The sequence below is a fragment of the Trichoderma virens genome (assembly GCF_000170995.1).
Source record: "Trichoderma virens Gv29-8 chromosome Unknown TRIVIscaffold_5, whole genome shotgun sequence".
In the NCBI taxonomy this organism is placed as follows: Eukaryota; Fungi; Ascomycota; class Sordariomycetes; order Hypocreales; family Hypocreaceae; genus Trichoderma; species Trichoderma virens.
Genome location: NW_014013744.1, coordinates 1 through 14,187, shown reverse-complemented (window position 1 = coordinate 14,187; position 14,187 = coordinate 1). Strand labels below are relative to the sequence as shown.

Here is a 14,187-nt window from a genome sequence, read left to right as displayed (position 1 = left end):
TGAATGAGAACAATCTTCACAAGCCTTGGGATTAACAACAAAACAAAACGCTGGCGCTTGACAAGCAAATTCATACAGAGGTTCATGAAGGAGATGAATAAGATAACGCGTTTGCTCAGACTCAGTCGCGCGTGGCTGCAGTACACGAGATCTTGACGCGATCTCACGTGACTAATAAAAACATTCCAGGCACCTGCTTAGATAAGGCATGTTGTGCATTTACAGGGAGTAAGCTTTCTCGACAATGTGATGCAAGGGGGCATTCCCTGATACATTCAATTTATTTGCCATTAGTGCTGCTTAGTAGTATTTTGATTTGTGGCGTGAATTTTCTCTGAAAGAAAAAAAGAAAAGAAAAGAAAAGAACAAGAAAAAGAAGCATTGAGAATGCTGCGCCGAGGCTTTCTCAATGATATCGCAGGCGGACTCGCGACTGCCAAATGCTAATGTAATAACTGAAAGATGAATGCTGATTTATGCTCGTTATAATTAAGCCTCTGTAAGCAATTTCATTTGATCTTTATTGCCTATCTTTACTTCGTTCATGATCCACTCGTATACAGCCCATTGAATGGCATTCACCACAAAGGCTCTGACGCTGCAGATTGATAGGCCCCGGAAAAAGGGACGAATCCCCCCCTCTCTGTAAGCATCTTTTGTCACCTGCCATGCTCCATACCGCCTGTTACTTGTGCTGCCGTACATCAGAAACGGCATCTCATTCGTCGTGGGCCTGTGGGAATATTGCTGCGTCTGGAGGCGCGATTTGATGACGTCGAGAGGAAACACACTGGCCCAAGTCGCAATTCCTGCAATTCCACCACACACCAACACCTTTGATGTATCTCGTCGCCCTGAAGCAGCGTCTTCCTGCCCTCGGGCAGCGGGCCAGTGGCGATGAGCCAATTCGTATGTCCAGAAGTAAAAGCCATAGCCGATGCTATCCCGAAGCGCTGTGACAACCCCGCCATAATAGAGGCCCTTTACACCCTCTCTCTTCCATATCTGCTTCAAAATCGCCCAGCTCGATGTAGCTGGCGTGGACATTTGTGCTCGGCATTTGATTAACTCGGTCGGAGCGCTGACTATCCAAACTCCCAGGCCGCTCACTGCTCCGGCTGTCCAGGTAACCCATCCGGCGTCCGGGGTTGATGCCACCTGTTTCAGAATTGCTTCCGACCGATTGTATGAATAGAACAGAAGCGCATTTAGAGCCCCGTACCCGAAGATGGGAGCGGCGGTGCCTTTCATAAAGGCTACCGAGCTCTGGTTATATAGTTTCTGGGCAACATTGCTTCTCGTTTGTTGGTGTACTTTTTCTATATCGAGAGGGTTGCCTACTATAATGCCGACTATTCCGCTGAGATAGCCGGCCCAGAAATCAGCCGACATGGTGAAAATCAAGCCAGCCTTGGAGTTGAAGGTTGTTGGCAGACGCTAAGTGGTAAGTTTGATGAAATGGGCGGCATATTACCTGGTAGTAGAAACTATCACATGCAAACTTAGGTTTTGCACTAAGTCTATTCTTATGGATCTCTATTATTCACCGAGAAGCTGTTGGTCTATCATGCATGCGGTAATACTCATGTCGACACAAGTTTGCGTCTGCTACCTCAACAGCCTCAATTCTCGATATGTGTAAAGCATTATGTGTATATACCTATTGATATGCCAACGTTAAGTAGATGGCAGTTTATATTACACTCTTAACATCTTGCAGCTGCCACCCGTCTTTGGTTTGCCTAACCCTTCTCTCCTGCTCTAATTTGGCAAGCATCTGTAAAACCCCACCGCAAGCTGCCATATGTAAATCCTCGCGTACACCTTTATATACCGTTTTAACTATGTCCATTGCCGTCCAGCTTCTGCTATTGTCCGAGTTGCTGGCTCTCATTGCTTGCAAGACCTCTTCCTCTCGCTGACGGCGGTGTTCGATATACTCGCTGATTTTCCCCGGTCCATCTTCAACCACAGGTCCATGGCCCGGATAAGCCCGTCCGGAGAAGAGCGTCTTCATTCTGTTCAGGCTCTGGAGATACGTCGCCAGGTCCTCAAACACAGCTGTGCCATGCCCAAGCACATTATCGCCCGCAAACAATGCATCTTCTTCGGCAAGCACGAACACTATGTGATCTTTTGTATGGCCAGGAGTGTGGCAGGCTGTTAAAGTTGCATCTTCGACTTGAAAACTGTCGCCATCCTGAATCGGCAGCTGTCCATCATCTGGGCTGTTTTTGAAAACCTTTACTTGGGGGAAAGCATTGACAAGATCCGCAATGCCGCCGGTGTGGTCATGATGCCAATGTGATATTACGGCCAACTTCACCGTCGCATTTTCCTGAGCAAGCGTCTCCTTGAGTGCTTGTATCCAAACTGGACGCCCTTCCCCTGTATCAATTAAAATACGAAAATGGCCAGTACCAAGCAAGTAGGTGTTAGTGCCTTGCAGCGTAAATTTGCCCGGGTTGCCACCCAGGATGCGGATGCAGCGCGGGCTCAGGCGCTGAACCATGGGAAGGTTTACGAGAGCGGCTGCCATGGTTTTGGTTTTCTTTTCTGTCGGTCACTTTTAAGCGGTAAGGGTAAGAACGATGTATTATAACATGATGGCAATACGATGAGGGCTGTGATCGTTAGTTCACTTGTATGCTCTCCGAGGTTGGGGTATGTCACATCACTTGAGCCGAGGTTGTGGATTAACCAGGTACAGTACCTCCAAGGCAGGGAGATACCTTTACTCAGGTGCCGTCTAAAGTGCATCTACATAATACAATGAACAATCAGGCCATCACAATTTTCAAGTAATAATAATCATTCTGTTTCTCACTCTTGTTCTCGCCAAAATGGAGGATATATTGCGATATCCTGTTCTAGGTACTAATCAATCATGCTGTTCTTTGAAAACTAGGTTGGTACCTACCGCATTGCTGTACTTGGGCACACAGTATCTTAGACTTAGTAGCACCTTAGTACGGAGCACCTACTGACCTACCTAGTAGTTACTAAGCACGCAGTGTTACCTCCTGTTCTTGCTAAAGCTGTATCGATAAGCACCTACCTTGCTCGCTCCGTCATAGACAAGATCTTACCTAGCAAGGCTGCCAATCTGTGCACTAGGCAGCTAGCTGCCACGTTATTCGCCAGAAGGACCCATGAAGTAAGGCTGCATGTACGCTATCACCACCACCTTGAACCACCTTGGACCACCGTTTGAACAACTCCAGATCTGAAGGAGTTGCACCTCGACAATTCATCTTGAACGGTAACATTACGTCACCGCAATACACGTTCTACCGCTTGTCAATCACTCCACCAAGGCCGACAATCCAAGCTCTAGGCTGTGGATGACCAACGTTGGTCGCTATCTCTGCAATATGAACACCGACAGCATCCCCGATTTCCTTGCGGAGCAACGAGACGCAGCTCCGGAAAAGCTCCAGCCGCTCATACTCAACTTCGAGGATTACTGGGAGCGCAAGTTATGGCATCAACTCACAGACGCCCTTGTCGAATTCTTCAATGATGACGACAGCGCCGCCCAGCGCTTGGCCTTCTACAATGTCTTCATCCTCAAATTTGCCGATAAAATCAACAAGTTGAAGTTGGTGATGCTGGCCCTCAAAGCCGCCACACAGTGCAAAGGTTTGTTCCCGGCTTCCACCAAATCCAAGCTGCCCGCCAGCCCTACTGACAATATATGGAAGATGACCACGACCGTTTGGCTTTTCTGCAGTCAGTAGTCAAGAAAGTTGACACCGAGGATTCTCAAGATGCACTTGTGTTTGCTTCTGTTGCAGTGGCCAGAGTGAAACTAAGCCTTGGCGAGCTGGAGAATGCAAAGCAAGACCTGGACGCGGCAGAGAAAATACTAGATTCATTCGACTCTGTTGAGGCGGTTGTCCACGCGGCGTTTTACGATGCCAGTGCTAATTACTATCAGGTAAGCCTTCTTGTTACGGTATCGAACATTGCCACTAATCCTGCTGTTTGTTAGCGTAAGATGGACTTCGCAAACTACTACCGAACCGCCCTCCTCTATCTTGCCTGTATCGACCTGTCATCACTCTCCGACGATGAACGACATCGAAGAGCCTACTACCTAAGCGTCGCTGCTCTCGTATCTACCAGCATTTATAATTTTGGCGAGCTACTGCTCCACCCTATTCTGGACACTTTGGGTCGGAGTGAGGATGATGCTTGGTTGCGTGACCTCCTGTTCGCCTACAACCGGGGAGATCTTGCTGCCTACGACCTTCTTTCAGATAACATTGCGTCTAACAAGCTATTAAACGACAACTCGGATAGCCTCCGACAGAAGATATACTTGGCAGCTTTGACGGAAGCTGTATTCCGCAGACCACCGCATGACAGGACCATGACCTTTGCCACTATTTCTCAGGAGACCAAGGTTCAGCCCCAAGAAATCGAGCATTTGGTGATGAAGGCTTTGAGCCTGGGTCTCCTACGCGGAACGATTGACCAAGTAGGCCAGATTGCGCACATCACTTGGGTGCAGCCGAAGGTGCTCGATATGAAACAGATTGAGAGTATGCGTCATCGGCTCCTCGAGTGGGATTCAAACGTCAATCAGCTAGGGAACTGGATTGAAGCGGCCGGCCATGATGTTTGGGCAGCATAAGCATCACCTCGATGAGATGCCAGTCAGTGGAGTTTGCAAATGCTTTTAGAGAGGCCGTATAGTATACCACAAATACGCACTGCAATTCCATTGAGCTCTTGAGTAATATGCAGCCCTTCTGCATGTCAGGATTATTAGTGATGTATATTAAACGCAATCTAACAAGCCAGAGAGATCCACCCCTTGTTACGGCATGAGGTCTATTCTATATTTCCGAAGGTCATAGCCAGAATCATCACAGAAAAGGTCGGCATCCTTCATATCTTAGAAATAGGACTAAGAGTGTTTGTCATGCCGATGAGCCACGCAGGCCACCACACGCACCATACAATGATTGGTGTGTACATCCCCCACACATTCCAGCCTAAACTCGCTGCTTTCAGCACTTCGGACATGGCAACGCCGCTGGTCCATGCTGCGGATGAAATAATAACAGGTGGTGAAGTTAATATCAGCAGGATTGCAAGGAACGCCTTTGTGACCAGGTTTTTGGTTGGTTGAATGAAAGTAAGAGGGCTTGCCAGAAGCCCAACCAGGAAAGCGAGTGAGAAGTTGAGCGTACTGAGCGTGGCGAGGGATACACCGAGGATCAGCAGCGAGAAGGACTTTGTAAGTTGAAAGAACTGCGAAGTAGGTTTGTGAAGCGAGGCAATAAGGAAAGAGAAGGCAGCTGGAAGAACAGTGGATGAGACGGAAAACAACAAAAAGGCCAATGGCAGCGTCTAGTTTATAACAGGAGTAGGTCAGCACTCAGAATCCAGGGGTCGCCAAAGGCTTGGGTTTTTGCTTCGGCTTACCTTAATGCCAAGGTGGTTGAAAATGAATAGAGGAATTGCAGAAATGGAATGGCATGTCGCAACGAGAGCAAGTGGAGAGAGAAGGTTCCGCTCTACTGTCGTAGGAGATGAAGGCGCCGTTGTCGTAGCTCCCTTGCCTTCCAAAACGCCATCTTTTGGCTTGTCGGCAGTTCCTTTCTTTGCCATAGGTTGCCCGCTTTTCACCCAAAGGAAGATGGCCATGATTGTGAAATTGGCAGCAAGTAGCATGGCGCTAGGAAGATATGTGCCAATACTAACAAAACGATTCTTTTGCATGAGGAGGTAGAAAAAGAAGCTCTGGTGCAAATGCTCCAGGAGATTGTTGAGACTTCTGAAAGATCCCTCCACAACTCTGCCCATTGCCATCTCATCGTGCCATCCTTCGCCGGTAGGCTGTAAAGTTATGGCGTCCACATGATAGGGGATGAAACTGCTGTGAGGGCCTGTTGGATATCCAAGGCCTTGATAAAGCATACCTCGAAGCATCGTTTGAAGTCGATCCTGATAGCTGTCGGTATGGCCAGCCATTTGCTGAACGGTAGTCTCGATACCCATTTGGCCTCCTGCAATGTTTACAATCGAATTGATGAGGTCAAGGTTGGGCAATTGACCATTTGTGCCATCGTAAATGATGTGGAGTTCATGATACCGGTGCTCAAAGGGGTAGTCAATCGCAAGGGCTCCCTGCAGCGCACCAGACTTGAGCGGCAATGGCGCGATATGCTTAGAATCATGAGCATCGTGGTAGGCATCAACCCAAGCTTGCGTACCCGTTGTGCTATCTGGAGGTAGAAGGAGAATGATATCCTTGGACCACAAAGACCAACCTAGGAATTGTCAGCTAAATCAAGCAAATTAGATGCACAAGCTCTGGTTTCATTTGCGACTGACGTTTGAAATAGCGAGCTAACGTGAGGACGAGCGCAACGCCATTACGATTCAGTTGCTCATCTATACTCTTCCATGCAGCCACCAGTACAATGGCCTCGGTTGCGTCCCCCCGTGGAGCTTGCAAGATACCATACACGTTCTCCCCACTGTATATCTCCCCTGCCGAGTGATAGGTATAATTCTGTCGACCAACTTTAACTCCAAACCCGGTCAGGATGGATTCAAGCTTGTCATTGACTCTAGCTTCCGCGTTAGCCTTCTGTGTGCCGCAGAGGTTTGTTCAAACAGCTGGGGAGGGCCACAGACTCGTAGTTGTTCTTGCTAGCAAGCAAATCTACCTCATGCCGGAATCCTCTGAAAATGGATTGTTCGCTGCCCCCGAAGTACGTATGCACTTGGCCAGGTAGGAGAGCATTCTCTGATACGTAGGTCCGTCTCGAATAATCGTCCAGGGGCAGTAGAAGGAGCCAGACAACGCCAATGGCAATGCAAAAGGCAGATACGTATGGAGGGATTTTGAGCAGTCGAGGGTCGCGACGCAATGACAGCGCTGTAGCTGTAGAGGAAGGGAAGTTAGCGCATCAGCTACGTTGCAAATGTAAGAAGCACATACAGAGCAGTCGCGGCATCTCAGCTGCTAATCGCGACAAAAAACATAAATTTACCACTAATTGCTCGATCTGAGCTAGATAGGCGACTGCGAACTGCAAAATCCAGAGAAAGCAGATGTCATGAGGGATAGGCAAGGTCAGTTATAGCCTGGCCAAGTAGCATGTACTAAAGCATAGGTATCTCCAGGGTCCTAGCTGAAGACATTCCCGAGGTGGACCATCGTTTTAGATTGATTATATAACCCTCCAAAGGCAAATGTATCAGTTCGCAGCCAAATTATCATTCAAAAGAGACAGCATTTTATAACAATTTATAATTACAGATCTAACTAATATTTAATACTACATCTCGAGAAAAGAATTATTAGCATTATTATGTAATTAAAATTATAATTGTTCAGGAAGGGTCTCTATAATATCACTTCCATCCCTGGGAAAATAAAAACGGGAGTCGAAGAGGAGGATAGGGGAGATTCATAAGCTAGATCGCCTTGTTCGTTGCTTTTCGGGTCATTATCTTCGTAATAGCGTGTCGAATTGTGATTCCTGCCTTTTCGATGTCCTTCTTAGATAGCGCCGAGGTGACGCACACTTTAAGGCTTGGCTGGAGTGTCCAATCTCCATCCTTTGCCCCCATAGCATTCGCATAGGGCCTGGTCTTCAGTCGTGTAATCATAACACCATTGGCTAGAGTCTGTTGATTGTTAGCCATCGTTACCATGCAACAAGGGAACAGTTGTGTTGAATCCATAGTACCTCTTCGACGCACTCCATCAAGATTTTCTCTTGATCATCCAGAGTCAGTCTCCTTGCCTTGATAACTTCGGATTTGAGCACCAGGAGCAAGATTGGATTGTCCAGCGAGCTGGTGCACACAACCCAATCGCTACGCGGGTCAAGCTGCGCTCTCAAAGCTCGGATATTCTCTCTGCATTGAGTAAGCACGTCGGGATTTGACTGCAGTAGTTTCACCGATTCGCTCGCTGTCATAGCCAACATGGCTGGTAAGGCAGCAGAGTAGGTATAAGCGGAGGAAGTAATGCGCTGATGCACAATGACATCTTTAGATCCCGCGCAAAATCCACCTCCAGCACACAAGGGGCCAGAGAGTGATCCAATAATCATGTCCACCTGTTGCGGATCAACGTTTTGTGCTTCGGTAAGACCACGACCAGTCCGCCCCAATACTCCGAATGACCAAGTTTCATCCAGGATAATTCGGAACTTGTATTTTTCTTTCAGCTCAACCAATCGTGGTAGGTCTGTGACATCACCGGTTGTCTCGAATAAACCCTCTGTAACGACGAATCGACGAGTCAGTTTGCCTGACTTTGCCTGCTCATTTACAACCGATTTCATCACTTTCTCTAAATCATTCATATCTCCGTGTTTGAACCATCTGATGTTGCTCCTTGAAATCTGTAGGCCTTTGCGGATGGAGTAATTGGCAGCAGCATCGGCAATGATCACATCTCCGCGCTTGCAAAAGGCCGGAATGACGCTTGATACCGTTGAGAATGTTTGCGCATAAACAATACAGGCTTCCGTGCCGAGAAATGAAGAAATATCCGACTCGGCTTTTTCGTGAACATCTTGAGTGCCGTAAAATTGAGGGGGTCCACAGGGGCCAACGCCGTAAGTGCGCAGGGTTTGGATTGCTTTTTCCTTGATTTGTTCGTTGGCGTTAAAGTTGTAGAAGTTGTAGGATGCCAGATTAATAGCAGTACGTCCATTGGATAATTTGACTTTGGGGCCTGTCGGTCTGAATCGCGGATCAATATAACGCAGCGCAATTATTAGACGGTATTAACATACCCTACAATAACTGGCAACTTTTCATTCTCGATCTCTTCCATGAGAGTTTGGTCTGCTACAAGCGGTTCGGGAGTCCACTCATCAATCAATTCCTCGATTTCCTAAAGTCACGGACAGTCAGCAATAGTGCATTGTTGGTAGGTTAGCGGAGACTTACGCCTTCTCGCAGCTTCACAAAATTCTGCTTGTGAGTAGAATATGAAGGAGACATCAGATACCGTATGAAAAACAAAACCAGGATCAATTCAATGGCAGATCGAACAGGGTCATTTTGGTAACTGGACTGGATGTATCGTGCCAGCATAGCCGAGCCGGGAAGTTTCTGGAAATTAGACGATACCACATGGGCAATTTCGCCAAAGCGAACCTGGAGAGTGTCGAACTCCATTGTGATTAGCCCGCCGTTCGTGGACAGTCGATCTGTTGACTCTTGGGAACTGCCGGAGAGATGTAAATGGAGTGAAAGCCGAGCTTAGACAACAAAGGATAAATAGTTTACACGTGTTGCTTAGTCATGCAAATTATAGTATTTTAGATACAATAGACCATAGCTGGCGCATATTAGTATTATGTAATGTTAACACATTATACTTTGTATATTATACATTAATTGTATCTCTTGCTGCTAAATTACTACTAAATATGAAATTATTCAATATATTTTTGTATGCCTATATATAGATACCTGCATCCTAAATCAACCTAAATATAGATTTCGAAGCACTGCCACTCTTCAGTAACTTTCTCTAGTGAACCCCTAAGGTAGGCAGCTCTTCTAGTGTGTGTTCTTCTTCACAACCTTATTTCACTTCTCTAATGTAGAATGGCCCTTTTTAGAAAGCTGTCGCGGCCACTCTTACTTCCACCTACATTGCATAGCCGACTGCTACAGAATATCATTTTAATTGCTTCTTGCCTTATCTTGTTATTGTTCTTCCTGTACAATCTCAGAGAACCAGAGCCTACCCAATTGCTACCGTATCAAATTTATCCACAGGCCAATGACTCTATACACCATACGGTGACGGAGTTTCTTCCGATTTCTGTACAACCTGGAACAGATACGACTCGGGAACTTTGCGATTCGTTCCCTAAACATGTCTTGACACGAATACAGCCAATTCTTAAGACCGGCCATGGCGATAACAAGGAAAAGCTGAACGCGCAGATGGATAGCACTAGTGCCTGCTTTACGCCAGATGAATTGATCATCTTTTCTGACCTCGATGAAAAAATCCGGAATCATCATGCTATCGACATTCTGGCCCATCTACCCAGCTCTCATTATAATGCCACGACCTTCAAGATGTGGGAGGAATATCTTGCCCAAAAAGAAATGCAAGCGAATGGTATATTAGACACTGAAGCACAAGTAAAACACATAAATGGATGGGCACTGGACAAGTTTAAATTTTTACCGATGATGGAGAGAGCTTGGGCCATGAAACCCAATAAAGACTTCTACGTCTTTTACGAAACAGACACGTAAGTGGACTCGCCCATTGATTGGCCTGCTGTAGCATTGACGTTGTCTCTCCTAGTTATATATTCTGGGACAACCTCTTCCGATTTCTTCAAACGTATAACCCAGATGCAAACATTTACATTGGGTCACCATCTCCTGGACGTCGTGATCCAAAACGGGGAGACCAAGGCACCCTCTTTGCCAACGGGGGCCCTGGATATGTGATCAGTCGAGGTGCTATGAAAACCTTGTTACAGCGTGCCACTGGTCCATATGGGCAGTATACCGACGATCCGCTCTCCGTAAAATTTAGCTATCTAAATCATGATGATGAATGCTGCGGTGATAGCGTTCTAGGATGGGTGTTATGGGAGCTTGGTATTCCTATGCATGGACACTGGCCTATGTTCAGTGATTATGGCCTTCATGATATTCCTTTCAATGATCAGCATTGGTGCCAACCGCTCATCACTTTACACAAAACATCCCCAAAAGATATGGTTGATTTGTTCAGCTGGGAGTTCAGCCAACGAAAATCCCAGGTCAGTAACTTCCCATGCACAATTCACACACCAAAATGCTCCTTCTCCTGGCGAATTTGAGCAAGTGGGTAAACTTGATCTGGTTCAGAGCTGACACGCCAATAGCGCCCATTACTATACTCGGATGTATGGGAATTTCACAAGCCTGGCACAGTGCCAGCGCGCGAGAACTGGGATGGCGGCCGCTTTGATGCGTTTGAACCACCGCCTGAGGCTGTGATTGAATCATCCAAGCAGTGTAGCCACGCTTGCGGTGAGGACCCAGGTTGCCTACAATGGAAATGGGAGGGAAGAGACAGGGGAAAATGTATTCTTCTAGGATCATTACAACACGGAAGAGCACGAAAGGCAGAAAAGGAAGGTAATGATAAAGAAACATGGGTCGATTATACATCAGGCTGGGTAGAGGAGCATATAAAGGATTGGAGGAAAAAGCAACAGTGTGATGTTGTAAAATGGGTAGGGGCAAGTGTGGAAAGGAAATTTTAGAATTATAAATATTATAGGAGTAAAATTATAAAAATAATATTAAATATATAAGAATAAAGTTAAATAAAAAAAGTTATTAATATATTTATATAAAATTATATATTTTTAATATAATAAATATATAAAAATTTAAAATTAACTTAAATTTAAAAATAATTTAATATTATAATAATAAATTATAAATTAAAAAATTTAATTATTTTATTTATAATTTAAAATATTTTATATTATTTTATTATATTTATTATATATTTTATTATATTTATAAATAAATATTAATAAATAATTATATTTAATTTTAATTTTTTTATAATTTTATAAAAATTTTTAATTATTATAATAGTATTATAAAATTAAAAATATTATAATTTTTAATTTATATTTTTATAATATAAATAATATATTTCTTTTAAATATAAAAAATAAATTATTTAAAAAATTTAAATTTAAAATTATTATTATTAATTTTTTAATTATTAACTATTAATTAACTTAATAAATTTATATTTTTTTATAAATAATTTAAATTACTTTTTTTTAATATATATATTTTTTTTACTATATTAATTATATTTTTATTATAAGTTTTTATTATAATAATTATTATTTTTATTATATTTATAAATAGTTTTTTATTACTTTTAGTTATTTTAGTTATTTATATATTAAATATTTAGTTAATTATTAAATTATTTTTAATTATTATAAAGATTTTTTATTTTTATATTATATTTTATTAAGTTTTTTATAGTTTTTTTACTTTAATTAAAGTATTAAATGATAATTTAAAGTTTTATATAATATTTAAATTTTATTATTAAAGTATATATATATATATATATATTAAGTTTAGTTTTAAACTTTAATAAATAAATATATTTTTTATATTTTTATTTATAATATAAAAGTTAAATTTAATATTAAAATAAGAGGTTTAATACTGTAACAGTTAGTTTAATAAAAGGCTATACCCTAGCCTTTAGTTTAAAATCTAGAATTAATCTATAGCTTAATTTAATTGGTAACAGCTGATTAAACTAAACCTCGGAGATTTAGGCTATATTACTGAAAGAAATACAGAAAGTATAACTGCGTATTAAGGTTTAAGACTAAACTTAAAATGCATAAAAAGGTCTAAATAATAAAGTTTAAATATAACGCAAAAACTTTAAATTATAGTTTAATAACTTAATTAAAGCAGAAAGGATTATTCATTAAATAATAAAAGGTAGTAATAATCTTTAAAAATAAATTACGTATTTTAAAAAACTTAATAAAATAATATAATATAAAAGTAAAAAATCCTTACAGTAATTAAAAATAACTTAACGGCTGACTAAAAATCTAATGCATAAATAGCTAAAATAGCTAAAAGTAATAAAAAACTATCTATAATTATAGTAAAGATAATAGCTGCTGTAATAAAAACTTACAATAAGGACGTAATTAATACAGTAGAGAAAGTATACTAAAGCCTTAAGAATAAATAAGGTAAAAAAGGGTAACCTAAACTATTTATAAAAGAAAAGATATAGATCCACTAGGCTAGTTAATAGCTAATAATTAAAAATTTAATAATAATTATTTTAATCTTAGTTTTTTTAGGTAGTTTATTTTTTATACTTAGGAGAATTTATTTATAATATAATATAATTTTTTTAAATATAATTTTAAATTTTAAATTAAAAACTAAAATATAGTTTTTTATTAAATTAATTATAATAATATTAACTTTTTTATTTAAATATTAAATTTAATTTTTATTTAAATTTTATAAATAATATATAATTATAATTTATTATTAAAGTTTTAATATATTAATTTTTTTTTAAATATTATTTTAATATTATTAAATAATATTTTTTATTTAAAAAAAATTTTTTAATTTAAAATTTAATTTTTTTTAATTTAAAATATTTTTTTAATTTATTTTTTTATTAAAATTAAATTTTTATATAATTTTAACTTTAATTTAATTTATTTATATTATAAATAAATTAATATTTTAAGAATTTTTTTATTAATTTAATAAATAAAAATTATTTATAAAATTAAAAAAAAAATTAATATAATTAATTATAGTTATTAAAACTTTTTAATAAATTAAAAGATTAAATTTTATTTATTTTATATATATTTATTTAATAAATAATTAATAATTATTAATATAATAAAAAGTATTAATTTAAATTATTTATTAATTTATAAAATAACTTTAAATTATATAAATTAAAGTTTTTTTATTATAATTATAATTAAAATAGTTTTATATAATTTTAAAAAACTTTAAGTATTTTTAATTAATTTTATAATTTAATATAATTAAATATTTAATATAACTTTTATAATATATATATATATATATAAAATTAAATATTTTTATAATTTATAAATATTTTTATATTTTATTTTATATTTTATATTTTTATAATTTTGATTATTTTTTTATAAAAAATATAAATTATTAAAATTAAAAAATTATAATATTAATTTTAATTTTTTTTTATTAATTTATAAATAATTTTTTTTTATTAATTTATAAATAATATTATTTTTTATTAATATTTATATTATATAATTAAATAAATAAATATATATTTAAAACATTTTTATTTTATTAAAATAAATAAATTGTTATTTATTTTTTTATTTTAATTTTTTATAAATATATTTTTAAATATTAATAAAAAATATATAATATATATTTTTTTAAATTATAAAAAAAAAAAATTTTTATTTATATTTAATATTTATAAATTATTTAAATATTATTAAATATAATAAAAAAAACTTTATTAAATTTAATATATTATTAATTTTTTATTATAAATATTTGTTTTATTTATTTTTAAAGCTTTAATATATTTTTTTATCCCCTTAATTATATATTTATTTTAAATTTTTATTATAATAATTA

The 14,187-nt window shown here is 38.7% G+C and overlaps 6 protein-coding genes across 6 annotated transcripts; 2 read left to right on the top strand and 4 right to left on the bottom strand.

Annotated features, from left to right (window-relative positions):
• Positions 1–489: 489 nt before the first annotated feature.
• Positions 490–1,392, bottom strand: TRIVIDRAFT_37785 (uncharacterized protein; the record flags this gene model as incomplete). The annotated part of the gene is made up of 1 exon (XM_014101974.1): positions 490–1,392. The coding sequence occupies one exon, from the start codon at positions 1,390–1,392 to the stop codon at positions 490–492; it is 903 nt and encodes a 300-aa protein (XP_013957449.1).
• A 301-nt stretch (positions 1,393–1,693) lies between these two features.
• On the bottom strand, positions 1,694–2,539 carry TRIVIDRAFT_56185 (uncharacterized protein; the record flags this gene model as incomplete). The annotated part of the gene is made up of 1 exon (XM_014101973.1): positions 1,694–2,539. One exon carries the CDS (start codon positions 2,537–2,539, stop codon positions 1,694–1,696), a length of 846 nt encoding a protein of 281 aa, XP_013957448.1.
• A 691-nt stretch (positions 2,540–3,230) lies between these two features.
• Positions 3,231–4,734, top strand: TRIVIDRAFT_92203 (26S proteasome Rpn9 subunit-like protein; the record flags this gene model as incomplete). The annotated part of the gene is made up of 3 exons (XM_014101972.1): positions 3,231–3,642; positions 3,705–3,940; positions 3,995–4,734. The coding sequence occupies 3 exons, from the start codon at positions 3,375–3,377 to the stop codon at positions 4,637–4,639; spliced, it is 1,149 nt and encodes a 382-aa protein (XP_013957447.1).
• A 162-nt stretch (positions 4,735–4,896) lies between these two features.
• TRIVIDRAFT_56187 (uncharacterized protein) lies at positions 4,897–6,977 on the bottom strand (the record flags this gene model as incomplete). Its single annotated transcript, XM_014101971.1, has 6 exons — positions 4,897–5,361; positions 5,437–5,526; positions 5,584–6,284; positions 6,349–6,587; positions 6,655–6,904; positions 6,962–6,977. 6 exons carry the CDS (start codon positions 6,975–6,977, stop codon positions 4,897–4,899), a joined length of 1,761 nt encoding a protein of 586 aa, XP_013957446.1.
• A 330-nt stretch (positions 6,978–7,307) lies between these two features.
• On the bottom strand, positions 7,308–9,193 carry TRIVIDRAFT_215751 (uncharacterized protein; the record flags this gene model as incomplete). The annotated part of the gene is made up of 4 exons (XM_014101970.1): positions 7,308–7,653; positions 7,716–8,721; positions 8,775–8,875; positions 8,932–9,193. 4 exons carry the CDS (start codon positions 9,160–9,162, stop codon positions 7,441–7,443), a joined length of 1,551 nt encoding a protein of 516 aa, XP_013957445.1.
• A 389-nt stretch (positions 9,194–9,582) lies between these two features.
• On the top strand, positions 9,583–11,270 carry TRIVIDRAFT_74285 (glycosyltransferase family 31 protein; the record flags this gene model as incomplete). Its single annotated transcript, XM_014102896.1, has 3 exons — positions 9,583–10,259; positions 10,316–10,781; positions 10,887–11,270. 3 exons carry the CDS (start codon positions 9,598–9,600, stop codon positions 11,268–11,270), a joined length of 1,512 nt encoding a protein of 503 aa, XP_013958371.1.
• Positions 11,271–14,187: the final 2,917 nt, after the last annotated feature.